The 27,755-nt window shown below is 41.0% G+C and overlaps 1 protein-coding gene across 1 annotated transcript in view; it reads right to left on the minus strand.

The window, feature by feature from the left end:
- The window catches only part of shank2a (SH3 and multiple ankyrin repeat domains 2a), a 72,550-nt gene extending 47,802 nt beyond the window's left edge, over positions 1-24,748 (minus strand). The window contains exons 1-2 of the mRNA XM_051134828.1: positions 24,714-24,748; positions 13,106-13,324 (exon numbers count right to left, since the gene is read on the minus strand). Of these exons, the coding sequence (XP_050990785.1) occupies positions 13,106-13,303 (198 nt within the window). The 5' untranslated portion in view covers positions 13,304-13,324; positions 24,714-24,748. The remainder of the gene's footprint in view (positions 1-13,105; positions 13,325-24,713) is intronic.
- Between the last annotated feature and the right edge of the window lie 3,007 nt (positions 24,749-27,755).

A 27,755-nucleotide genomic window follows, 5' to 3' on the forward strand; every position in this document is an offset into this window, starting at 1 on the left:
GTCATTTCCTTACCTCCTGGTTGACAGTTACCACAGTGACAGGTTATACACATTAATTTACAAGCTGCCCCAATGCTATCCCATTTCCACCATTCCAAGAACTCACGATTGCTGGCAGCTGCAATATTTGTCTTAGCCCTGACTTCTTGGGGCAGTTGGACTGGCTTAGACATCACCTGCATAATCTCAAATTCACTCACTTTCTTTTCATATTATGCTGCAGCTGTTCTCATTGAGCGGGCAAACTTTGTTTCGGACTCATGCAGCTACCTTCAAATAAGTCTGGATGAGCTCCACCTACAAGTTTTTCCAAAGGACTGTCCCATAAAACAATATCCCCCACAACTTTCACTCTTTGTGGGGCTAATCTCCCTTCTCTATGGCGAATAAGAAGTTCAGTCTCTTTTGGTCTTTTTAGTTCTTCAAGCTTGACCTCTGGGAAGAATCTCTGCAGATGTTTAGGTTTAAATATTTTGTGCACTTTAGCAAATTCATGTATACCATAACAGAGAAGTTCATGAGCTCTTTCTTTACCCTCATCTGTCTTGTAGATGGAAATCTATTTTCCCTGCTGAAAAATCCAGCATAAACCAGCATGGATTTCAAACTGGTCCAGGCTAGTTTGTGCTGGTATAGTGCTGGTCCAAGCTGGTTTATGCTGGTATGGTGTCGGTCTAGCCAGTGTACCAGCATATTCAAGCTGTTCTCAAGCAAAATGGAGCTGGTGATGCTGATTCACCAGCATGGTCTTTCAGGGTTTAGTATCAGTAGGCCAGCTGTTTGTATTTGCAAGCAGTGTTTTAGGGACAAACATAGTTTTTGGTTGCATATTTCTCTATTTATAGCATTAATGATGCAACAGAAAAACATTGTAAGGTTAAAACATGACTTATTGAATTATATGATAATTATATGTAATTTATTTTGATCCCTCAGAAAATTTTAATTGCTTTAGTTATAATTACATATTAATTAATATCACTGGTAAAAAGTTGTAAAGTATCAAATGAATGTCTCATTCCCGTCTTGCAGGGAATTGAGGTTACGGCAGTAACTGGAGACGTTTCCTATCAAGAACAGTTCAATCAACATTGCGTCAGAAGCTGACACATTTGGGGACTGTATAGAACAACGCCGTGTGAACAGCGATGAGAAAACTCAGCCTCGGCGGAGTTAAGAGCAGCTGTACTATGCAGAAGACATAGCGCAATCCCCTCAGCCCATCACAACTAAAAATATGTCATAAGCATGAAACATAATAAAGCCAACAAAAAATGTGAGCGGTAAGGCCGGGCACAATAACAGTACAACATACTCAGCGAGCGGCCACAGCCGGCGCCAGTACCAAGCACACCAGAGTAAATCAAGCTAGTGCACATAACGAGAGCTGAGCCAGACTAACGGCTCTGTGCCTCGCCGATTCTCATGCCGTATCATATAGACAGCGGAGGTATGATAGTACTGTGTAAAACACAGCTCTCTCTATTAGTAATAAGGCGAGCATCGCAGACTGGGTATGGCGATGACTCCGTCCCCAAGCTTCACCTATACGACCTATTCGAAACCACCTGCAGAGCCAATCGGCTGATAGTTACAGGTGGAATCGCTGCCTGTACTCACCGACAGGACCTGAGAGGCCAGGGAGCTTATGTCCAACTTGTAAAATCTGGCGAAGATGTTCTGTGAAGACCATCCAGCCGCCATGCAGATATCTTTGATAGAAATTCCAGGCCCAGGAAGAGGCAATCGCCCTTGTTGAATGGCCTCTGACACCAATAGGGCATTCCATTCCCTGGCTACAGTAAGCCAAAGCAATTGCATCGACCACCCAATGCGAAAGCCGCTGTTTGGAGACGGGCCACCCTTTGGTGCCCCCTCCAAAGCATACAAACAGTTGCTCAGACTGACGAAAGTGAGCCGAGCGGTCAATGTAAGTGCGTAAAGCCCACACTGGGCACAGCGCACGATGAGGAGTGGCGTTTGATGCTGCCAGCTCCGGAGTGAAATCAGGGAGCGTTATCACCTGCGCCCTGAACAGCGTCGATAACGATTTAGGCACATAGCCCGATCTTGGCTTGAGTGTGACGTTGCAATCACCCGGTCCGAACTGCATGCAGTCAGCATTCACGGAGAGTGCATGCAAATCTCCTATGCGCTTGACTGAAGCCAGAGCGAGCGGCAGTGTTGCTTTAAATGACAGCTCTTTCAGACCAACAGACTGAAGTGGCAGGCGTGGGCGTGTCAACGCCTCCAGCACCAGAGCCAGATCCCAGGGTGGCACGGTGGGAGGACGAGGGGGTCTTAGCTGTCTCGCACCTCTTAAGAATCTGGTTACTATTGAGTGTCGAGTGTCCATCGACAGTGGCGTGAAAAGCTAAGATAGCTGCAACATAAACCTTAAGAGTGGAAGGCATACTGCCGCCGTCCATCCGCTGCTGCAAAAATTCCAGAATGTCTGACACAGGGCAATTCTCCGGGTCATGGCCATTCAATTTGCACCATTTCATAAAGACTGCCCACTTGAGCGCATACAAGCGTCTCGTAGAAGGGGCTCACAGCTCCATGATTGTGTCCATAACGCGATGGGACAATAAGCGCATGCTTACCGTTTACCGCACACCAACCACACATGAAGTTTCCACCATTTGGGGTTCGGGTGCCATATCGAGCTGCCCGCCTGAGACAGGATGTCCCGTCTCAGTGGGATCGCCCACGGGGGAGCTGTTAGTAATTCCAGCAGATCGGGAAACCACGGTCTGTTCGGCCAGTACGGGGCGATTAACAGCACCGATGTTCTCTCCTCCCTGAGTTTGTGCATCACTTGCGGCTAAATCTTTAACTGGGGGATTCATACAGATGGGCTTCTGGCCACGGCATTGTGAGCACGTCCCCACCCAGACGGGAGCGAGACAGAGAGAAGAACAGAGGGCAATGCGCATTCTTCTCCGTCACAAACAAATCCACCTCTGCCTCTGACGGGGAAAGCGTGGCATCCACACACTTCGTAAACGTGTGTGGCGCCGGGGCTAGACCGAAGGGCATGACCGTGAATTGATACACTGTGCCTTCGAATGCAAATCTCAGAAAGCGCCTGTGTCCGGGGGGGCAATCTGGATATAAAAGCATGCGTCCTTCAAGTCCACTGAAACGAACCAGTCTCTGGGCCGGATCTGCTCGAGAATCTGTTTCAGTGTTTGTATAATGCGCATTTGTATAATGCATGGCTGATTGGTCTCAAGTCCAAGATTGGATGGAGACCTCCACTTTTCTTCAGAACTACGAAGTAGCGGCTGTAGAAACCGCTCTCTCTCTCGCTGGGCGGGACCACTTCTATCGCGCGTTTTGTGAGGAGATTGAGAACTTCTTGCCTCAACACAGGCGCGCTGGTTCTCCTTGTTTCTGCAAACTTTCCCAATCCATCTTCCAGAGGAAGAAATCTCTTTTGATCCCACTAAATAATAGAAACTAGTAGGTTTTATTCTTACAACTGGTGTAATTGGAATAGTTTGGAAAGCTATATTTGGATCTATTGGACTTGCAGACTTTTTCAACTTTTTAATGTTGTTTTTTTTAACATTACGTGCTGTAATAAACTCACTGTTTCTTGAAACAAGAATATTGTTTTGCACTTTTAACTGCTTTACTCTGCTCTCAAAGTCCTTCTTCTCTGTTATAGGAACCCATCACTCCCAGTTGGACAGAGTTTTAACTGCTTTACTCACAAGTCTTTCCATGTGAATTAGTTGGTCTTCATATCCTTTACAGTTGACACCAGCAAGAGGTATTGAGGCAGAAAGCTCACAAACTTTCCCAACTTTATTTTGCCACAGGTTAATTTGGACAATCTCTCGCACTTCTTCAAACTTTGCCTAACAATCCCCAACAGTCTTCTTAATATCCATGGCCTGTTGCACTTCAAGTTCCACTTTCTCATCACTCTTTGCTTTCGATTCCAACTCTGCCTTTAATCCTGCATCATAATCATCATTAGCATCAAAAAGTGCTCTTGGACTAGAGGAGAATTTCTGGAATTCTTTCCTGAGTTCAGATTCAATCAGTTGGCTTGACTCTCGGAAGAGAAGGTAAGCTTGCTTTGTAAAACACTGTTGCAGTGGTCCTCTCCCTCTTAAGTTGGCCCACTGTTTTCCCCAAAGCTTCTTCTGCCATCTTTAAAGTTAAAATACAGTGTCTTAAAGCAGCTCAATTAATTTACTGATGACCTGTGTCGACAATGTTGGTTCTTCTAATTTGCGCCAGCTTAATTTTCTGGATCATAAGTGTTAGCAGAGCACACAAATAACACACACAATATGTTGTACTTTTCCCATCATCCAGTCGCTCTGACTGGAACATTTTTAATTAAACAAAAACAGGCACATGCATTCATTCAGTCACTGATTAGGTCACATGACATACACTTTGCAGTGTGATTGCCTGTCCCGCAGAGCAACAAAAACAAGACTGGGAAAACAAAAACACATACAAATGAGAGCATAATACACACACACACACACACACACACACACACATTATATATATTTTGGCTGCTTTTTTTAGTACATCTGCAACCATGTTGTCAGTTGCACAGTATTGTGTAACTTACACAGTTACACAGACTAATCCTGCCTTAATTTATTACAGATCTCACAAAATGGTAATGTCCACATGTTTAAATCTCTGTCTATACACAGGGTTTTTTGCTAAGGCTATAGCGCCCTGATTGTCCTCATAGACCTTAGACTCATACTTCAGACCATCAAAGTTTTGTAGCAAGTGCTCTAGGTACAGTGGTGGACAGTAACGAAGTACAAGTAATTCGTTACCTTACTTAAGTAACTTTTTAGCGTATCTGTACTTTACTTGAGTATCATTGTTTTGTGAGACTTTATACTTTGACTAAACTACATTTCGAAGTGGAAAACCTTACTTTTTACTCCACTACTTTCCTAAAACCTGTCGTTTCTTTTTACGTTCCACAACATACATGCGTAACCAGTGACAGGTCAAAATAAGTACACGTGCTCCGCAAGTGTGCCAATCAGAAAACGTCGTGTTTCGTGCAGTTTGTGCGCTTTACTGTCTAATATGGCTGCTGCCTGCCTGCTGCTTTTCGCTGTCACGTTTATAGCCAACGCAATAATGGAAGAAGCGCCAGACATTGAAATTGAGCACCGATGGCCATATTTAATGAATTTTTTGAAGTAGTGAAAAGGAAGAACGAGTCATTCATTTTTAAGTGCCTTCTCTGTCTGCCTCAGAAGCATACGATTTCTTCTTTCAAGAATTAGTAAGTAAAAGGCCATAAGATATTATGTCTTGTTTTCTGGGGAAATAAATCAAAATTAAGTGAGTTGTTGCTTAAAAAAAGCAAAATTATCTGCCAATATATCTTGTTTCTGTTTGAATTAAGGTTATTTTTCTTAGTGGATGCATCTTGATTTAATAATTTTTAGAGATTTGGACTGGAATAAAGACAAAAATACTAAGTAAGAAAAGCATTTTTTGCAGTGAAGGCACTTGGCTAGAAATAGCCTAACGTTACCCCCTAAAAATGCCATTTACTTGTCAAGCTCGTTCATAGAATGTGTAGTGTGTCTAAAGAAATTCAATGTAAAATGATGAAAATGCATTTAGGCCAATGCATTTTTCGGACATTTAGGCTTCTATTTGACTAGGTTTACATGCAAGGTATGATTGATTGGTAGCTACTTGAACAGTAGCCTGCGATTGATGTAGGCTAGCTAGTTACTCAGCCTTCTCAGCAGCCTACTTGGTACATGCAAAAAAAACATGAAATGTGCACTTCATTTATGAAATTGAGATATATTGCTGTGAAGATATTATGTTCATGATGTGTTTTTCCCCCTTTCTTTCCAGAGAAAGCATTCAAGTCACTTGGAAAGATACAATGCCCTGACAGCCCCTCGAAAAAGAAAAGCTGAAAACCCAGTTCCCTCCACTTCCAGACAACTGAAATTAGGAGAAACGAAAATTGTGAATCAAACAAAGGTAGACAACGTAGTCATAAATTTTGTAATTCAGAGTCTTCAACCATTTACTGTGCTAGAACAGCCTGCGTTTAATGCTTTAGTGCAAGAGCTACAGCCTAATTCACGTGTGATGTCCAGAACTACATTGCGCCGGAAAGTAGAAGAGGGTGCCCAAGAAATGAAGAGAAATATTAAACAAGCAATGTCCTCCATTGAATTCATTGCCACAACAACTGACTGTTGGAGTGCAAGAAGGAGAGGATTTCTCGGAGTCACTGCCCACTGGGTGGATCCAGATTCATTGAAGAGGTGCTCTGTGGCACTTGCTTGCCGGCGGATTAAAGGGCCACACACTTTTGATGTGTTGGGCAGTGCATTGAATGACATCCATTGCGAATTTGGCATAGAGAAAAAAATAGTTAGAACCACCACAGACAATGGGTCCAATTTCATAAAGGCATTTAGAGAATATGGAGAACAACAACAAGATGAGAACAATAACTGTGCCTCCACTGAGACTAAAGAGGATGCTTGCAGTGATGATGATGAACAGGAAGAGGAAGGTGTTGATGTTGACTTCATTGAGGTAACACCGATCTTAATGGAAGATGATGGCTTACAATTTCAGCTTCCAAAGCATCATCGCTGTGCATGTCATCTATTAAACCTTGTTGCCACAGTTGATGCAGCCAAGGCCAATTCCAATGACTCCTATAAAAGACTGTCACGATCAGCTTTTGCAAAATGCAGTGGCTTATGGAACAAGACATCTCGATCCTCCACTGCTTCAGACATCATAGAGGAAACATGCAAAATACAACTGATCCGGCCAAACGACACACGATGGAACTCATTATTTCTCTCTGTTGAAAGAATCGTGAGAATAATCAAAGATGAAGGAGAAGGGGCCCTGAGAACTGTATGCACTGCACTGAAGTTGCCAATGTAAGTGTAACTTTTTTTAAATATACCTTTCATTCCAATATGTAATTTTGGAAAATATTGCTTAACTATTCAGTTGCTTTAAGTAAGGGGAAATGGAGGACAATTATAGTCCGAGCAGCGTCACCACTCACCACTCATCACACACACACACACACACACACAATCACTCACTCTCTCACAGACAGACACACAAACACACACACACTCTCTCACAGACAGACAGACACACACACAAACACACACACACTCTCACAGACAGACACACACACACACAATCACTCACTCTCTCACAGACAGACACACAAACACACACTCTCTCACAGACAGACACACAAACACACACACACTCTCTCACAGACACACACACACACACACACACACACACACACACAATCACTCACTCTCTCACAGACAGACACACAAACACACACTCTCACAGACAGACACACAAACACACACTCTCTCACAGACAGACACACACACACAATCACTCACTCTCTCACAGACAGACACAGACACACACACACACACAATCACTCACTCTCTCACAGACACGCAATCACTCACTCTCTCACAGACAGACACACAAACACACACAATCACTCACTCTCTCACAGACAGACACACAAACACACACTCTCTCACAGACACACACACACACAATCACTCACTCTCTCACAGACAGACAGACACACACACACACACACAATCACTCACTCTCTCACAGACAGACACACAAACACACACTCTCTCACAGACAGACACACACACACAATCACTCATTCTCTCACAGACAGACAGACACACACACACACACACACACACACACAATCACTCTCTCACAGACAGACACACAAACACACACTCTCTCATAGACAGACACACACACACAATCACTCATTCTCTCACAGACAGACACACAAACACACACTCTCTCACACACACACACACAAGACTTAAGTGTTCTTTATGTTTGTTAGGTTGAGTTCAGTTGAAATTTCCTTTCTGGAGGAATTTGCCAGAACCATGGGTCCTCTCGCCAAAGCCCTCAACATTCTTCAAGATGAGACAGATGTTCAGATGGGATGGCTTCTGCCAACTCTGACGCTCCTCATCAATAAGCTTGAACGAATCCACATAAATTCCAGGTAGAGATTCTTTCCCCTCATGTTATTAAGGTGTATTCCTTATCATACACAATTCAAATCCCTTAAAACTTCATATAGCATACGTGTAGGAAGTTAATGTGTGCCATTAGTAAAATGATTAAAAAGAGGCCTTTATGAACACATTGACCAAGAACACAATAGATGTAAGACCCTCAAATCATATTTAACAATTAAGTATTGGGATGCTTGTTGTTATTGTCATTGTCTCAGTATAAATGCACACTGTAAATGTTGTGATATTGTACTGTATCAGTTTCTTTCCCCCACCTCTAATTCCAGGTACTGCAAACCTTTGGTGGATGCAGTCCTAGAGGGACTACAAAAGCGCTTTAAAGACATGATGGCAGAACCAGAGTTTATTGCTGCTGCCATCCTGCTCCCAAAATTTAAAACAGCGTGGACATCTGATGAGAACCTATTAAACCTAGGTATGTATCTATGTATGTACATATGTTTTGTGGCATTTTTATTTCAGATGTCATGCGCTTAGTTCACAAAACAAAAGTAAACAAAAAAACTAAACAAGCACATGTATATAAGTTTATTTACTTAAAAGGGTGGGGGGTTGGGGGTTGTGACCTGGATTCATATATATGCCTAAAAGGCAAGTTTGATGTAGATGGACCCCATAGCCTTATTGTTCAAGGTACTACATGCTGTTCATGTTGTTCAGGAAAAAGAACAAGGAAATTTGACACAATCTAGACTGAGTTGTGGCCAGGGAAGTAAAGCTGATCTAATGGGGCATAGAAACTGATCTTTGCCCTCATATGTCAGCTTTAGCTGCCTATCCATAACTGTGCATGTTGCTCCAAATTAGTTAGTTCATTCTTTTTCCTCTGTACTGTACACCGGAATTGCCCTATCATTTATATAACATGATTTCTGGCATCTGTCCCAATATATGTTGTATATTAGGACTTGCCTACATCAAGGACCATCTGGAGGAAGAACGTTCACCAGTCACCAGCCAATGGATCAAGTGCTTCAGATGACGATGACTTCTTTTCAAGCATGAAAAAAACTCATGGGCAGGAAAGTGTTAAACAGCTAGAAGGGTACCTTGCCTCTAAAGTAGACAACAAAGAGATACTGCAGTCTTATCCTGCGGTTTGCAAATTGTCTCTTAAAATCAACACTGCCTTACCAGCTTCTGCTGCATGCGAACGTCTCTTTAGCACTGCTGGACTGATTTTCAGCCCAAGAAGGGCAAGATTGGATGCCAGAAATTTTGAAAATCAGCTCCTTCTCAAACTAAACAAAAAATATTTTAGCTTTAGGTAGGTCATACAGTTAACAGTGCTATTTCTGTTATTCTTCTGTTATAGCACATCACTACTAGTTAGTAGTTCTACATACTGCGTAAGTCTTCAGGGAAATCTGGTGGTGTGTTAGTTTCTGTTTTTGTGTGATTTATGCAAACACTAACATTTGTTTATAGAGTGGACATACAGCTGTGTTGTAAGGAGTCATGTTTAGTAAATTGGAAAAAAGACATCCTTTGTAAACTTTGTAAACCTTTGTAAACTTGAGTAAATCCGTTTTTGCAAGTTATTGCACAACTCAGCTGTGATGTAGTAAAGGAGCAAGGTGCCATGTGATAAAGGAATAAGATTTCTACATTACTTCAAACAATAAATTGTTAAAGAAATACGTGTCTAATGTGGTTTCCCCCCCACCCTATTTATTCCTAATCATGTGGTTTCCATTTAGTAGGATGTGCTTATGATAATTTCAAAAGATATCAGTACCAGATATCACAAATAGAAAACATTGTATTTTCAGAGTGGTGTTAGTGGGCTTTTTTTTTAACCTTGTATGACTTGATTGAGTGTATAAAGGACATGACAAGACATTGGAACTACATTACACCAAATTACTTTTACTTTTGATACTTAAGTACATTTGAAGTCAAGTACTTTTATACTTTTACTCAAGTCGACGTTTAAAGGGAGCACTTCCACTTTTACTGGAGTAATATTTTACACTAGGTATCTCAACTTTTACTCAAGTACATGGTCTGTGTACTTCGTCCATCACTGTCTAGGTATAAACACTCCTGTACAGTCGCAGCCAATGCCATATTCAGCCTCACAAGTGGACAGTGCAACAGTAGGCTGTCTATTTGTCTTCCATTAAAACAATGGACCATTTTTATTTAGGCTAATGCAGTAACCTGTAGTACTCCGACTATCAGTTACAGCAGCTGCCCAATTTGTATCACTGTATACATGTATGCTGGACTATTCTCATATCCTATGAAAATACCTTTCTCACACCTTGAGTCCAACTTTCCTTTGTCATGTTTGTAAGCGTAACACGCTAACCCAAACTTCTGCATCCTAGAAATGTTACGTTGTCTGCCTGTAAACATGAAGTAAGCTGTCTGTTTAGTGCGATTTGTTAAAACATCTGTTTCTCACTACAGCTGCTGTCTGGATAACATCCACAATGTTTTTGGTAACCCACTTTCTATTAACATGCACCTAGCCATGTCAAATAAGGTTCTCCAGTTTCATTCAGCAGTACCGCTTTGGTGTGGAGAGTATGGTGCGGAGGTCTCATGTCTAATACTGCTTCTACTTAGTAATGCTTGGTACTCTACCTGTGAACTCTGTACCATTGTTAGACCTGATGTATTTAAGCTTTCTATATGGAGTCATGTCAGCAAGGAATTTGTCTGTGGCGGTCACTGTGTCACTCTTATTTTTCAAGTAATATACAAACACTGCACTGGAATAATCATCTGTGAAAGATTAGCTGCTAAATCTATGTGTACCATTTCTAGAGCTGCTTTGGCTCTTGCATCTGGCCCTTTGTTCCTAGTCTGAATAAACCTATCCCTGCGTGTAGACGTAAGATAGGTTTATCTCCTCTACTCTTAATTTCCATACCGTCAACAACATCCTGCAGTTTAATTACATCTTCATAATTACAATGACCTAATATCTCATGCCAAGTCTGCAAGTCATAACATTTCTTACATTGGTCAATTCTTTGTCTACTGTGTGCAAATAATACAGTTTGTTGTGCACGTGTATGGAGAATTTGATACCATCTCTATGTAGCAGAACATTCTTCCCCTCTCTGAAGATCATTGTTGCTCTGTTGGAGGTGGCTGCTTTCACAGAAAAGATGTCATGTGGATATGTTGGGATGTATAGCACATTTCTTAGCATTGGGGGACATATCACTGCGTCCCCCTCTGTTCTTGGCGACCCCGTTGCACCTGGTGCCATCAGCCAATTCCACACAGTGTGTGCCAGCCTGGAAACTGCTGTAAAACCTCTGGAACTTCCAAATGTCCATGATGATGTGTAAAGTTGCACCCGCATCCACCATTAGGCCTCTCCCTCTTGGCATCATGCTCCTGCATCTCAACGTCACTTGCCCAAAAACATACTGCTTGTCACCCATCTCCTTGGACACTTTTTGTGCTTTGTCCATCTGCAGTTTGCATCGTGGTGAGTGGTACTTTTACACTGATTTAAAACGTACCACTGTTTATGCTGGCATGACCTTGCTCTGTGGCCTACTGTGACACATCTGTAACAAACAGATGTGTACACATCTGTAACGAACTGTCCTCGGATGCAGTTGCTCGCATATTTTCAGTGTCCTCATAACTTCAGAGCTTTGTTTTAAATTCAGCAAAAGTCATTTTATCATCGCTCTGAGTAACATGAATTTCAAATTGCTTAAATGTCTCTGGAAGTCCTTTCAAAACCATTGCTATTAAAAGGCCGTCACTAAGATTCTCACCCGCATTTCTCAAAGCATTGATTGCAGTCTTAGCTCTGATGACAGAGCTAAAAGTAACACTCTCGCTGGACGACTTCTGCAGTGAAGTTAGCTTGGAGTACAAGCTAATCACCCTGGGCTTCCCCTTGCCAGCAAAATATTCACAATATTCATAATATTCAAATTCTTCAGCGCTGCTCGTCTGTCATCTGCTGCTTCCCTCATGACCACAACAGACTCTTGTTGTCCAGGAATTGGATCAGCTCCACACAGGCTTCAGCGTTTTCGCCATATCTTCCTCATTCTCATCAGAATGCTCATTTACAATAGTCTCTTTCAGTCCCTGCAAACAAAGGGGACCCAAAAATGTAATCTCCCATAACTGCTAATTCTTCTCATCTCCATCGAAGGCTAGTCTTGACCAGCAGCTTGTTGTTACTGCTTCCTTTTCTCTTCTACTCATGTTTAGCGTCTTGTCTCATTTAAACTCGGGTACACACAGTATCCGTTGCAACTTGTTGCCGTTGCACCTGGCGACTTAACACACAAACTATGTTACGTTATCTGGGCCCATAATCTGTTAGCAGTGCACACAAATAACACACAAAATACGTTGTAATTTTCCCTCCATCCAGTTGCTCTGACTGCTACATTTTTAATTAATGAATGGTTTCAACTACCTGGACATCTAATTTAAGGTCTTGATACAAATAATGAGGTAATTATTCTACAATTAGCACCAGCAATAAATAAAATCATCTGTGTCTATTAATATAGCTGTTGTGGAGAGAACTCAGAGACTAAGGAAAGCTTGGAAATAAATGCAGTGCAGTGTTTCCCACAGGACTTCATGAGAGTTAAATTTTTTTATCTAATGCAAGTGAAAGTGAAAGTTGAAATTAAGAGCTCCAATTCATGTTCTTAATTAAGAAAACTTAACAGAAAAAAAAGTCAAGGAATTGACCAGCGTAACGGTAGCATGTCTAACACCCGATCTGAAGGTTGTGTGTTTGAATCATGTTGTGTTTCTAAGTCTGAGGTCTGATGTGAAAAGCGTTCCTCTCATTCCTCTCAAACACCTGCATGCCGAATTCAAATGAAAGCTTCTTCGAGCCAGAATTGAACCTGCGACCTAAGCATAGCCGACGCATCATTGAAGGAAGAGTGACTCTGTAACCACGACAATGGTTAATCAATCAACCCTCATTCACTCAAAGAAACTTTAGTCATGAATCATGCATACAGTAACCACACACTCACTGTTTGCTGCAGGTCTGGGATAATCACTCTAATGACCAGTGAGTTGCTCTGGACGTCCGTCATGCGGCTTACGGGCCTTTCTGTTTTTATCGTTTCATAGATGGCCTCCTCTTTGGAACTTTCTGAGCTGGATTCCTGAGAATAGTCCGAAAAACTCTGGGCCATCTCATCCTCACTGGACGTCGGGCTCCGCGGCATATTCAGCACACTTCAATTCAGCTGAAAAACACAACATAGAAAAAGCCTGTGAGACTTAAGAACTACTCTTGCTGCTAGTAAATTAAAAACAAATGCCATCTACAGAAGCATTTCTATTGATTATCTTTTTATTTTAGGAATATCTTCTTATTTTAGACTGTAAACTGTAAATAGTTTATTTTCAAATAGTTAAAAAAGGATAATCACCTGTTTTCAGTCTTAAGTTTAATTTTTTATAAAATTATACTCTAAATAAGAAACTAAATCTGCCACCAGGTCACGATAAATGCTTTTATGATAATTTAGGAAAGAAGTAAAAGGCTCACTTTATAAATGGGTCTTTCACTCATTCAAAACACGGATTCATCCAAGACACGCAACAATTCTACTATGGCTTCAAAGGTAATATGTTCTCTGAAAAATTAAGCAAAACACATAAATTTGTGTTTAAAATATAACACAATATCAACTTATTTTCTGAACTGTTAAATAAAATCACATTTAAACTCGTGATAGATCGGGACAAAATCTGCACTCCTGTTGCTCTTGCTGTTGGTGTGATATCACTTATCATATGATATAAATATAGACAAAAACACATACAAGGGCATTTTTTGCACTAATATCTTGAATTTTAGGCCATACTTGCAATTGTGGAGTTGTTGCCCTGCATCATATTTGTCAACAGTCAACTATATGAAATATAAGATGAGGTACAGGTCTGGGGGCGGGGCCAGCACGTTAACTGTGTAGCAGCAGAGCACTGGATCCACAACAAAAACGAAACCATCATGAATGTTTTGCTATGCGTTTGATTAAGGACAGGCGAGTACCCAGATGATACAACAATCTATCACCCACATTAAAGAACACCAAAATGGTATTTATTGCTTGAATTTCCTAATGAAATGGACAGAATTTGAAGTCTGAAACTTTGTTTCATATCAAAAGCAACACCAAGCTTAGCATATTGCGATTTATTAGATGGGAGGCGCACTATGTACTCTTCACTCAATAACTGAAAACAGCATAGACCAAAAGATCGATTGGGATTTACAAATCGATATTGGTTTAAAAAAATGAGAATTTATTAAAATCGCTGTCACTGCGGGGTGTAGTGTTGAACATTAGTTACGCAGTCTCATCTGTCCATCTGTTCTCTTCTAAATAAATGCATAAGTCTGTATCGTCATGCATGTTCATAATTACAAATGAAAATGTGAACAAAAGTAAAAGCAAATAAATGTTTTATTATAATTAAAATATGAAAATTAAAATAACGGGTAATAATAGATTATGACAAAATTTTTACGACCCTGTCTGTCAAAATGATGTTAAACAATGTTAAAGTCTAACGCAACCTCTGCTATACAGAGATAGATAGATAGATAGATAGATAAATAGATAGATAAATAGACGGCATGTTTTGAGTTTTGGAATTTGGACTAGGATAACTGGTCAGTGGGCTTGTTTTAATTGGCCAAATGCCTGGTTTTGTCACACAGATCTGGCAACCCGTGCAGTTTCTTTTAAAGGTTGCAGAATATAGGACGTGACACAGTGGAGCACTTCCAAATAAAGAGTTTCTAATTGGAGCTGTGCAGCAGATTTTCTGCACTCTTTTCTCATACAGTCCATTCATCTCTGCTGTCACTTCACACTCTGTATTCTGGCCATACAGTTATAATATGGCTGTTCAGGACTTTACCTGAATATATAGTAATAGAGTGATTGAGACCGAGCTCAGATTCCCCTGTGAGGTGAGAAGTTCACAGAACTACAGGATGATAAATAGGCCAAAGGAGAGGATAGGCAGGAGTAACAAGTAACAATGTTATTTCAGTAACACTTTCAGTAACACTTTACTATGAGGTTGTATTTAATGCATTAGTTAGCATGAATTAACAATGAACAATACCTGTATAAGTGCATTACCTACTATAATGTTTGAAAATGCTAACTTGTACATACACTATATCAGTTGTTTCCAAACTTTTTCTGCCGAGCCCCCCTTTTGCAGAATAGATAAAATCACAGACCCCTATTTACACATAAACACAATTTCAGAAGGATTTATTTGAAATGTAATAATTAAAATTCAGTGTGTGACAACTTACTGAAAAAAAAAAATCTAAACAAGGAACTAGTCACTTTTAGAGTAGAAACATTAAAAGTAAAGCATGCAGCTTTACTATGTACTATATATATATTTTTTTTTACTATGTAACAGCATGTTTTTTTAAACAGATTTTCTCATTTTCTTCACTTTGTTGTAGTTGCGATCTTTGAAGTACATTCATCATCTACTTTACGTTCACCTGGCACTTGTTGTCTTTTCAAAAACTTGTCCATGCTTAGAGCAGAACTACTATGCGTCATTTATTCATAATTTTACTCGGCTAACGGCAGTTCTCATTTCTGATATCTATTGCACCATCTAGTGGTCTGTTTTACGACAAAAACTGCCACAACTGATAACAGACAGCTTGCAGTGGGTACTGCGAGTCGTCTTGAGGTAATAAAATATGAAATTCATATTTTGTGTTAAATTATTTACATATGTGGCAAGTATCTGTATAATAAGCAAGATAATTTCACAGTAGGGTCTTGTATCACCCTGAAAACGTTTCTTTTTTACATAAAAATCTAGACATGTACCGAAATGAAAATTCTTGGCCGAAACTGAAACTGCTTTGTAATATGTATTTATTATTTTATTAAATAATATAGTCATTTTGTAAGACTTTTTAATTTAACTCAATAATTTTAATGATACTGAATAAAAAAAAAAAAAAAATCACAAGCCAATAAAATAAACCATGTTTATTGAAAGTAACAATAAAATTGGACAGAAAATATATGAATATTAAATCTCAGTATATTATTTTTATTCAGTTCTATGAAACAGAATCAGATATAACCTTTTTTGACTAATTATCAAAATAATGTATAGTCCTACAAAACGTCTCAGGTTACGACTGTAACCCTGGTTCCCCGAATGGAATGAGACGCTCCATCTACAAACGCTTTGGGGACGCCCTCAGCGTAAGGACGCTCTGAATCACATGTGTAATCAGTCCAATAGAGAAGTGAGACGTCATAGGCGGGTGACGTCACAGACCAGGAAGCTTTAAAGCACGTGCGCCGGAACCGGCATTCAGCTTAAGGAAGAAGCGAACGCTCGCAGGGATGCAGGAAGTATGGCACGAGACGCAGCGTCTCGTTCCCTTCGGGGAACCGGGGTTACAGTCGTAACCTGAGACGTTCCCCTTCAGTAACTCGAGCTGCGTCTACAAACGCTTTGGGGAACAATATGCCCACGCCCCCATAGTTCCAAGTCCCTGCCTAGTGTGTGTGCTAGGCCGAAAGGACAGAAGAGCCAGGAGCGACTCGCAGATCTAGGTCATAGAACCTGACGAAGGTAAGGGGCGTGGACCATCCCGCAGCATCACAGATGTCCTGCATAGGGACACCAGGCATAAAAGCTTTAGAGGCAGAGATGCCTCGGGTAGAATGGGCCTTAACCCCCAAAGGAGAGGGAAGGTCCGAGAACTCATAAGCCTGAGTGATAGCATCCACAATCCAGCGGCTAAGGGTATGTTTTGAAGCCGGAAGACCCCTCTTAGGGGGGCCATAACAGATGAACAGTTGGTCAGATTTCCTCCACAGGGCAGCTCTGTGGACGTATGTGTCCAGGGCTCGAACTTCTGCTTCTGCTGGTCCGGATCCTGAAAGGGAGGAGGACAAAAGGCCTGGAGTACGATGGGCCGTGGTGCTGAAGAGGGGACCTTCGGGACATACCCCCGGTCTGGGGTAAAGAAAAGCTTTAGCCATGCCAGGGGCAAACTCTATATGGGAAGGGGCCACAGAGAGGGCCTGAAGATCTCCTACTGTCTTAAGAGACGTTAATGCCAGAAGAAGGACTGTCTTAACCGAGAGATGATGATTGGAGGACTCTTCAATAGGCTCAAAAGGTGGCCTACAAAGAGCCTCTAGCACCACGGCGAGGTCCCAAGTAGGGCGTACTTCAGGGCGTACAGTTTCCTCGTGGAGGGAGCTCTGGATTGGAGGATGGTCTCAACAACCTCGGTTGAGAGACTGGAAGCTACGAGGTGTGCCCCCTCAGGGGCCACACCCATAACTTCCACAACTCCGGGCGAGGGTGGAGGATGGTGCCTCCCGTCTGAGAGAGGAGATCCCTCCTGACAGGAATCTCCCATGGAGAGCCGTCGAGGAGGGAAATTAGGTCCAAGAACCATGCTCGGGCCAGCCAGTACGGGGCTACTAAAAGAAGACGGACCCCGTTCCGGTGCACTCTCTCCAGAACTCCCGGGAGCAGAGCGATCGGGGGAAAAGCGTACAGACGAAGCCTCAGCCACGTCTGTACCATGGCATCCAGCTCCAGTGGAGCTGAATGAGTCAGAGAGAACCAGTGGGGACATTGCACATTCTCCTGAGTCGCGAAGAGGTCCATCTGAGCCTGGCCAAACACTCTCCAAATCTGCTTCACCACCTCGGGGTGAAGCATCCATTCCCCGGGCCTCGGCCCCTGCCTTGACAGGATGTCTGCTCCCATACTGAGATGCCCAGGAACATGAACCGCTCTCAGCGAGAGGAGTTCGTTCTGGGACCACACAAGGATCTGGTGCGCCAGCTTGTATAAGGGGCGCAAATGCAGACCTCCCTGGTGGTTGATGTAATAGACCACTGCTGTGTTGTCGGTGCGAACCAACACATGGCGGCCTATTAGGTCCGGGAGAAAGTGTTTCAACGCACGAAACACGGCCAGCATCTCCAGGCAGTTGATGTGCCAAGTGAGATGGCGACCGCTCCACAGACCGCGGGCGGGGTGGCCACTCATGACCGCACCCCAACTGGTGAGAGACGCATCGCAGTCGCTAGTGTTACGTGGCGACAAGGAGCTCCTAACACCAGGCCCTGAGACAGGAACCAAGGCTTCTTCCACATGTCTAAGGCGCGTAGGCATCGCCGCGTAACCTTGATCATGCGGAACGGGTTTCCCCTCAGGGAGAGCCCCTTGGTCCTGAGCCACCACTGTAGGGGTCTCATGTACAGCAGGCCAAAAGGTATCACGTTGGACGCAGCTGCCATCAGACCCAGCAGTCACTGGAACTGCTTTACAGTGAGTGACTCGGCCTTCTTTCACTCTCGTGACTGCAGTGAGGATCGACTCGATCCGAGCAGGTGACAAACGTGCCTGCATCGTGGTCGAATCCCACACCATGCCTAGATAAGTGGTTCTCTGTAATGGAGACAGCACACTCTTCCTGGCGTTCAGTCTCAACCCCAGCTCTTTCATATGTTCAACATCTCGATGTTGAACCGCCATGTGCTCCGATTGAGCCAGAATCAACCAATCGTCGATGTAATTGAGTATGCGGATGCCCCGGAGTCGCAGTGGAGCCAGAGCAGCATCCACACACTTTGTGAAAGTGCGGGGGGAGAGTGCTAGGCCGAACGGAATAACCCGATATTGGTATGCTTCGCCCCTGAAAGCAAACCTCAGGAACTTCCTGTGTTGAGGAAGGATGGAGACGTGGAAGTAGTCTCCATCCTTTTAGTCTCCTTTTAGATCTATCGTCACAAACCAGTCCTCGGACCTGATTTGTGACACCACTTGATTGACAGTCAGCATTTTGAACTTTTCAACCTCATAACTGAATGATTCAGAAGACTCCGATCTAAAATGGGACGCAGGCCCCCATCCTTCTTCTGAACAATGAAGTACTGGCTGTAGAACCCGGACTCCCTGTCTTGAGGAGGGACCACCTCGATGGCCTCCTTCCTCAACAGAGTTTCTACTTCCTGTTCTATTACCAGACCCTGCTCGGACCCCGTTGAAAGGTGGCGGCGGAGCACCGAATTGGATGCGATAACCTCGCTCTACAGTGCGCAGGACCCATGCAGACACATTTGGCAGTAGTTTCCACGGTGCCAAATAATCTACTAGGGGAACCAGTCTCTCGAGACCGGCCTCTGGATTCGTGTGAACTGCTAGCTCGGTGCCCTGTAATGGCACACCGGCAGGAACTGACCGAACTAACTGTTCTAGAGACCCCCGCAGGGGTGGCGAGCTCCCCAGCTCCGCTACGTTGCCGGGCAGAAGAAACTGAGGTATGGGCTCGCCGGAGACCACTGCGTCCTGGAACACCGGCAGGGTGCGCATGATGGTCTCCTGAGGGCACTGAGGAGAGACGGACACCGTGGAATGCAGTGCAACCCGCCCCTCCCCAGCAGGGGCTGCCCTCAGCGGTCCTGCACGACCGTCAGGACCGCTTCGTTGAGGACTTCTTCGCCTGAAGTAAGACCCTCAGGTCGGGCCTCGGCTTAGAAGCCCCCCGACTCTGTTTTTGAGTTGTCCTGTATGAGGAGCTGGTACTCGGCTGGGGCTGCTCCCACCCAGCAGCCCCAAGAGCTAGAACGCGACAAGGGAAAACCGCTGAAACGCCGCCGCTTGTTTACGGGCCTCCTGGTACCTGTCGACGATGGAATTGACGGCGTCGCCGAACAGGCCAGAAGGCGCAAGCGGGGGCGTCGAGGAGAAAGACCCTGTCTTTCTCTTTCATGTCAGACAGGGTCAACCAGAGATGTCTCTCCGCTGCCACCATAGCTGCCATGGACCGGCCGATGGCACGGGCGGCCTCTTTAGTGGCGTGGAGAGACAAATCAGCGGCTCTCCTAAGTTCGGAGATGTCATCCCGACTTATCTCGTCGCTATCATCTAACTCTTTGAGCAGGTCAACCTGATATGCCTGCAACACTGCCATGGTGTGCAGACAAGCACCAGCCTGACCCGCTGCCAAGTAACCCTTACCCACCAGCGCTGATGTTGTACGCAGCGGCTTGGAGGGTAAGACCGGAGCCTTTAGAGACGATGCCGCTTCGGGAGACAGATAGCTCTCAAGCGTCTGTTCTACCCGAGAGATCGCTCTATAACCGCACTCTGTAGTCCCAATAAAACACTAAACAAATAAAACACGAGCAGGGAGGAACACATGGCTTGTAATGTGGCTTGCTTTTATCAGTATGTTTTTGTTTTGATGCTTTTTTTGGACATCGTGTCTCAAAATAAAGTGGTACGAACTAGCACCGAAAAACAGACACGATACAAACACACACAGAACGCTTCGCTGAATGAATGAAGCTGAATGCCGGTTCTCTATTGGACTGATTACACATGTGATTCAGAGCGTGCTTACGCTGAGGGCGTCCCCAAAGCGTTTGTAGATGCAGCTCGAGTTTCTGAAGGGGAACTATTATCAGAGCATGTGAGCAGAGCATACCGTCACGAGAGGGTAGCGCCATTTTACCAGCGTTGTCCAGTACAGCAGTACTACAGCATGTTACAGCACAGTATGCGACGCTATTGCAAACAGGAACAAGTATACATAGACATTTTCTGTCAGCGAGTTATTTGAGCGGACTTTGCTTTTCCGTTAAGCATAAGCGGTACACGAGTGGAGCATTCATATGGGCTGTGAGCAACTCAGCGGAACGCACATTCATAGAGCGGAATATTGAGTGGAGCGTCACACATTGAGCGGTGCACGCTGATTACTGCCGGGCGGCGCGGCAGATATTTTCGGCCGTTTATCTCTTTCGAATCTCTATAAAAATCTGCTGACTATACACTAGCCTTGCCGCGCCCCCCCTTATCATAACTCACACATTGAGCAGTGCGCGCTGATTACTGCCCTTATCATAAAACGTATGGTAGTTCCCCCCCAGTTTGGGAACCACTACACTATATAATGTGTGTGAGTTGTGAATTGCTTGTATAATGTTGAGAGATAAAAGTGACAGATAACAAATACAATTAGAAAAGAATAAAGTGTTATTTTATTTTATTTAATTTTATTTTAGCAAACTTTTTTTTAAACATTACATTACAGTGACAAAGCATTATTTTAATTTCTGTGAATGTTATTCTAAAGTGGGAACTGTATGTGAACATGCCCCAACATTCAAGATGTGGCGGAAAAAAATAGACATGAACAAATTAGACATGAACACAATAAACATTCAAACTAATGTTTACTGTGGAGAGAGAGAGACTTATCTGAAGAATGAATGCTGTATCAGATGTAGGTACGTTAATCACACTCGCTTAGTCCATCTCTCTCTCTGATAATACTCTGCATAATACAGTGAGCTTTTACTGCAGTAATACAATAAGTTTTCAATTAAACAACTCAACATTTTGGCCTGCATCCTCGTGCCTAGGGCCAAATCACAGCTGTGCTGATGCACAGCCATGTCTCACATCTACGAGTGTGATATTGCGTTTATATAACAGTTTGACGATATGAGTGTAAATACATAAACAAAATAACAACAGAGTGTTTTTAACAGCCCTCTTTTGTGCTAACCACTTCCTTTCACCACAGATTCAAAACAAAGTTTGACAGTTGAACAGCTGAGCCCAAGCCTCTGTTAGTAATTCCAAAACGTTACTTTAGAACTAATAAAGAAAGAATGTTGAGTTACTTAATCAAAAGCTTATTGTATTACTGCAGTAAAAGCTCACTGTATTATGTATTATGAGAGAGAGATGGACTAAACAACAAAAACAGCCATTAAAAAAGTTGCTAGGCAATTTAGTCAAAAGCACAAAGGCAGCGCTCTGATATACAGCATTGAATTTCCATAATCATGAGATTTTGCTAAAACAATCCTTTCTGGAACAAATAATGGATTAATGAGACCAAAGACTGCTTGTTAGATTTACCTAAAACAAATTACATTCCATGTTTAACCACTACAGAGACATCAGAGCCAGCGGTAAATTCCAGAAGATCTGGCCGAGGTGAGGCGCATGTCCAAAAACTTTGAAGCAAATTTTCAAATAGATGTTATCTTTATTAACAAACTGCATATTTGAACTATAAACAAGTACATTCTCGCCTGAAAAACTCTTAACTACATTCTGTGACACAGTAATATTTACAAAATGATACTGGATTCGGGCATTCACCATGCCACTCGCTGTAAAAAAAGTACCAGTATCGCTGAATATTTATTTTATCATAGTAAAAGTAAATTTTTGGCTGAATCAAATTTTTCTTCTCAGTTTTTAGTATTCATTTAAAATGAGACAAATCTCTTATTATTTTAATTGCCAGTCTGTTACTTATCAGTTACTTATCAGTAGTTTATTAATGCTTGGCAAGTCAGCAGAAGACACTAACCACTTTTATATTCCAGTTGCGCTGATGGGGACAGTTGTAACACTGCGTTACAATCTGCCCCGCTATATTAAACTGCGCTATTCTATGACATTAGCGATGAAATTTTCACAATTTACTTTTATGTATTTTAAAAAGAAACAACAATAAACAGGTGAATAAAGACTGACAATCAATGTTTAATGTTGAGAAATTATTATTTCAAAAAATGTAAAGCATTTTGGGTCATTTATGTATCTCGTGTTCTGTGAGAGCTGTGTTTGGAGGGAGGGGAGTGTTTTTTTTTTTAATGTCTGAATGTGTTTCATCTATTTGCGCACATTGTTTTGAACTATACTGTATAGCTGTGTTTTGCTATCAGGGCCGTCCCACCCATGGTTGCAATGTGTTCAAAATTTTTTTTTTTATTTGAAAAAGTTAATAATTTTATTTTATTGACAAAATATTTTAGTTTGTTGTGTATATTTTTTTCATTCGATCAGATAACATTTTAACCTGTCATATGGTCATGTTAAAACGTGCCCCTCACATGTTACAATGTACCCCACATACGGGGCATTTTGTCACTTTTCACTTCCTTTCTTTTGAGGTAAATAAAAAAAAACAAAAAAAAAAAACTGTATACACTGTAATTAAGAAACAAAGCGACATATTCGTACAAGACAAGTGTGAAATTAACGTGGATAAAAAAATATCCTCTGAACACCACGTGGATTTACACAAATTAAGAAATTCAAAAAGTGTTAGGTTGTGCCCCGCACTCCCCTATATAGGATGAGTGAATGATTCAATGATCCAGTTATATTAAAGACAGTCACTTGATTCAGTCCTGAACTGAATTAATTCTGAATCATGACTCAACGACTTTAAATATGATTTTAGTTTCATATTTAAAATATTCATTTTATTTATTTATATATATTTTTTTAAATCAATTTATATTCCAAAATTTTCAGGATTATTTATGCAATTGCAACTACAGTGTAAATGCATTCATGCCACCGCCATTACACAATGTGTAAAAATACTGAATGTCTCTGGCTTCTGCAGTGTAAAGATTTTGTATATTCCGATTTCATTTGATTGGTAACAGCCCTATTTTGCCATATTAATTACTAAAATTATTTATTAAATGGATTTTTATTTTTTTTATTTTTTTTTTTTTTAAGTTAGGTAAAGGTAAAAAAAGCCCCAGAAATCAATTTAGGTGAAAAATACATTCCCTAATAGAAAAGTGTATTTCTGTCACTGCTGTGAACTGACCACCACTCAGACTATGATCAATATGTCTGCTGTCAATGACAGGACAAAACCAGCTAAGACAACAGCACAAAAACAAACTCAGCAAAATAGAATCTGACTGTCATCACTGGCAAAATCCCAGAAGATTATTTTGTAACTTTGTACTTGTAATATAAGTTTAAAGATAAATGTTTAGGTTGATCTGCTTCAGTCCTACGGTGCTCGTCAATGTCATTGTTATTGAGATGACCATCAAATCAAAGAATGCGTGACTTTACTGTTCACAGGAACTGAACAGTGCCAGAGTGGGAGGTGAGTTATTAACTGACACTTTTTTTTGTAATTGAAACATTAGAATGACTAACAGGGATAATATCCAGTGACTGCTTAACTACTCAACAAATATCAATATTTTGAATGGAAAATAATTTACATAACTCATGTAATTCATAATTGAATGCGAGTGGCCTAAAATAATTGTAAATATTGCCATAATGTTTATATAATGCAAATTTAAATTGAGGCTTGTAAGCCCCACAGCTAAGTAAGTGGTCATTTGAATACATCTCCACGTTTTGTATGTGATTCATCACCCCACGATCTCATATACACTTTATGATTTACAAGTTAACCACTGGATATTAGTCTTTTTTTCTCCTACAAATCACCACAAAACTTACCAACTCTTTTTCACTCATTCACCATTTTTCACTATACATACATGCTGATCATTGTATTCCTTTTCTAAGCTGCGCAAATGTTTTTTTTTTTTGTTTGTTTTTTTTATTGTATCTACCTCCCCATGCGTTGGTTTGTGTTCTTTGCCTTTTAAATTTCAAAAACATGACATGCAGTTGTATATATAATATGTAAAAGAACCCATTTTAACACATTTGGCCAAAATATGAGCATTCAGAACACAAACTACATTAAATGCAACACTGAAAAACAGTCATTCATACCTGAAAATCTTCAATGTCCCTTTCTCTCTGTGTGGTTTAAGCCACTGAAGAGAAGATGCTCTGTATCAGCCACCAGATTCCTAAAAACAATTAAAATGAATTCTAATAAATCCTTTATATCACTCAAATCACTTTAACAGAGGATCTGACGAATGGCAAGAAAATATTGTTAGCATTTTTTCCCCTTTGTGTAGAAAAGGTTTATGCAAGTGAAGTTCTCTGAAAATCCGAAAACGTGTGAGAAGTAGGTGAGATATTATTAAGTGAAATGAAATCCAGAGTCACTCCCATACAGATGATTCAGTTCGGCCCCCTAGTGACTCTCTGAACAGTCTCCTACAAATAACTCTCGTACCATGGTGAGGGTTAATGTGTGCTGGATAACGAAAAGAGCCACAATTAAGACTTAAAGTGAAAGATCACTCAAAAATTAAAAATCCGTCATCATTTGAGATAATGACCTACTCAGGACATGCTATTAATTTTACATAAAGATTAAAAGATGACGTGAGAGGATTGATACCAAATAAGTGCTAAAGTAAATGCATTATGTAAACTAATTTTGCAGTTTAAATTGTTGCATTTCTATCAGTTTCCTTCTGAACAGAGCCAGTTTCATTGTCAGTTGATGCAACACAAAAGTCTTCAAAGAGGGGAGGAGATCAAGCATTTAGAAGGTTCTTTAAACATAAGGTTACAAGGCTGGAAAACAATGTTAGAAAACTCACACAATTAACATAGACTGGTGTTTTTTAATAGGATGAAGACTCATTTTTATGTCACTACCTCCTAACCTGAGATAGAGCTAATTTTAAACTGGGACATTATTTAGGTCACTGCAAAGGGTGGAAGAACAGAAGTGACACCAGTGAGGATGGAGCGTCACAGCGCCTAGATTTTCATGCATAATAATCCAGGAATCATCCATCATCTCAATCAATCCAAATGACATTTTGGTCTGATTGAAAGGGGTTGTGAAAATCAAATGATTTGATTTTGATTCTGACCAAAAGTTACGTTCACTCTAACTGTCTCTGATTCTGAACATGTGAATATTGGTTCGAATAGAAAATAATAAACATGTAAGTTAGTATTAGAATGTATTTGTGCTCCTGTGTTGCTCTTGTACAAATGGTCTCATAAAACAAATAATCCTTTTGTGATCAAACATCAGCAAACTGGCAGTGAAAAACACCTGTTTATTTTAATGCTCTCTGTTACTTCTGCCATCATCTGCCAGGTCAGTGATTCTGCAAATGACAGTGTGTCACTGGAAAGTGAGGGTAGGGTAAGTGTGCCCATTAAAGGAGAAGTCCAACAAAAATTGACCGATAATGTACTCACCCCCTTGTCATCCAAGATGTTCATGTCTTTCTTTCTTCAGCTGTAAAGAAATTATGTTTTTTTGAGAGAAACATTTCAGGATTTTTCTCCATATAATGGACTGCTATGGTGCCCCAATTTTGAACTTCCAAAATGCAGTTTAAATGCAGCTTCAAACGATCCCAGCCGAGGAAGAAGGGTCTTATCTAGTGAAACGATCGGTTATTTTCATAAAAATACAATACAATTTATATACTTTTTAGTGCCAAATGCTTATCTTGTCTCATTCTGCCTGAACCAGTTCATGACAGTTAGGGCATGTCAAAAAAATCCCATCTCATGTTCTCCCTCGACTTCAAAATCATCTTATATTGCTGTTTTACCATTTTTGTTAAGGGTGTTTGATCTTCTTTGCATGTTCACTTTGCAAAGACTGGGTCGGTACTTCTGCAGTGATGTAAGATGATTTTGAAATAATATTTGAAGTTGAGGGAGAAAATACTATTGGAGTTTTTTGACATACCCTAACTGTCTCAAGGCAGAATACACAGAGTTCAGGGAGAGCAAGACAAGATGAGTGTTTGAGATTAAAAATTATTTAAACTGTATTTTTTTTTAATGAAAATAACCGATCGTTACGTTAGATAAGACCCTTCTTTCTCAGCTGGGATTTAAACTGCATTTTGTTCAAAATCGGGGGACCATACCAGTCCATTATATGAAGAAAAATCCTGAAAAAAAAAAAAAATCTGAAGAAAAAAAGACATGAACATCTTGGATGACAAGTGGGTGAGTACATTATTTGTGGGTGAGCTCCTTTAAGCCCACCAAAAATGTATCTGTTTTTCATAGATATTGACATGGTTTATAAGAAAAAACAACTGTTAAAATGCAAGATTTATCTCTAATTTCAAAATGTATTAATTAGTTGATGTACACTTTAGAATATAAAATTAAGATATTTTAATAAAGTCAAAAGTCTGGCATGGGCTTAATTGGTACTTTGGCACCATTTCAGCCTGCATGTTTTCCAAATAAGCCCACATCATAATTTATTTATTTAAAAATAACAACAACAACAACAACAACAACAACAATAATAATAAAGATTTATATAATAACAAATAAAGAAACATCAGTATATTTATTCAGTGTTTTAAAAATTCCTTTTACTAATGTTTGCTAGTGCCCATCACCTGTACTAATACCATTTAAGCCCAGTCACACAGGACCTGTAAGGACTGTAAAAAGACACACAAGTCTAAAACATGATTAGATCACCTCGCCCTACATTTTTCCTTCTTTCATTTTACACTTAGCCTATATAACATAATCTAGCTTCTTGTTTCTACTTGAAGACACTCTGTCTTAAGGTAAAAGGTTAGTAAGGTAAAAGCACACAAAGAATGCATCCTTAAACACTTTCACTCAGGAAACTGATCAAAGTTTGTAATTAAAGGGATTCCTCACTGAAACACATAAGGTGGGCTTAAATGGTTCCACAGTAAATAATGGTGAAAAAAAACAGTGTTTTCCTTTAAAAAATTAAGGTATCTTTACAAAGAAATGCATGAAGCTTGAATTTACTGGGGACTAAGCATTGCAGTAATTTTCATTGTGCCCAATTTATTTTTTATTCAAAGTTGGCTTGTGTTGATTGTAGTTTGCATGCGTTTTATGGTACTGTACTATTTAAGCCCATTAAAAAAAGTTAATTTA

Source organism: Labeo rohita, chromosome 18 (genome assembly GCF_022985175.1).
Source record: "Labeo rohita strain BAU-BD-2019 chromosome 18, IGBB_LRoh.1.0, whole genome shotgun sequence".
NCBI lineage: Eukaryota > Metazoa > Chordata > Actinopteri > Cypriniformes > Cyprinidae > Labeo > Labeo rohita.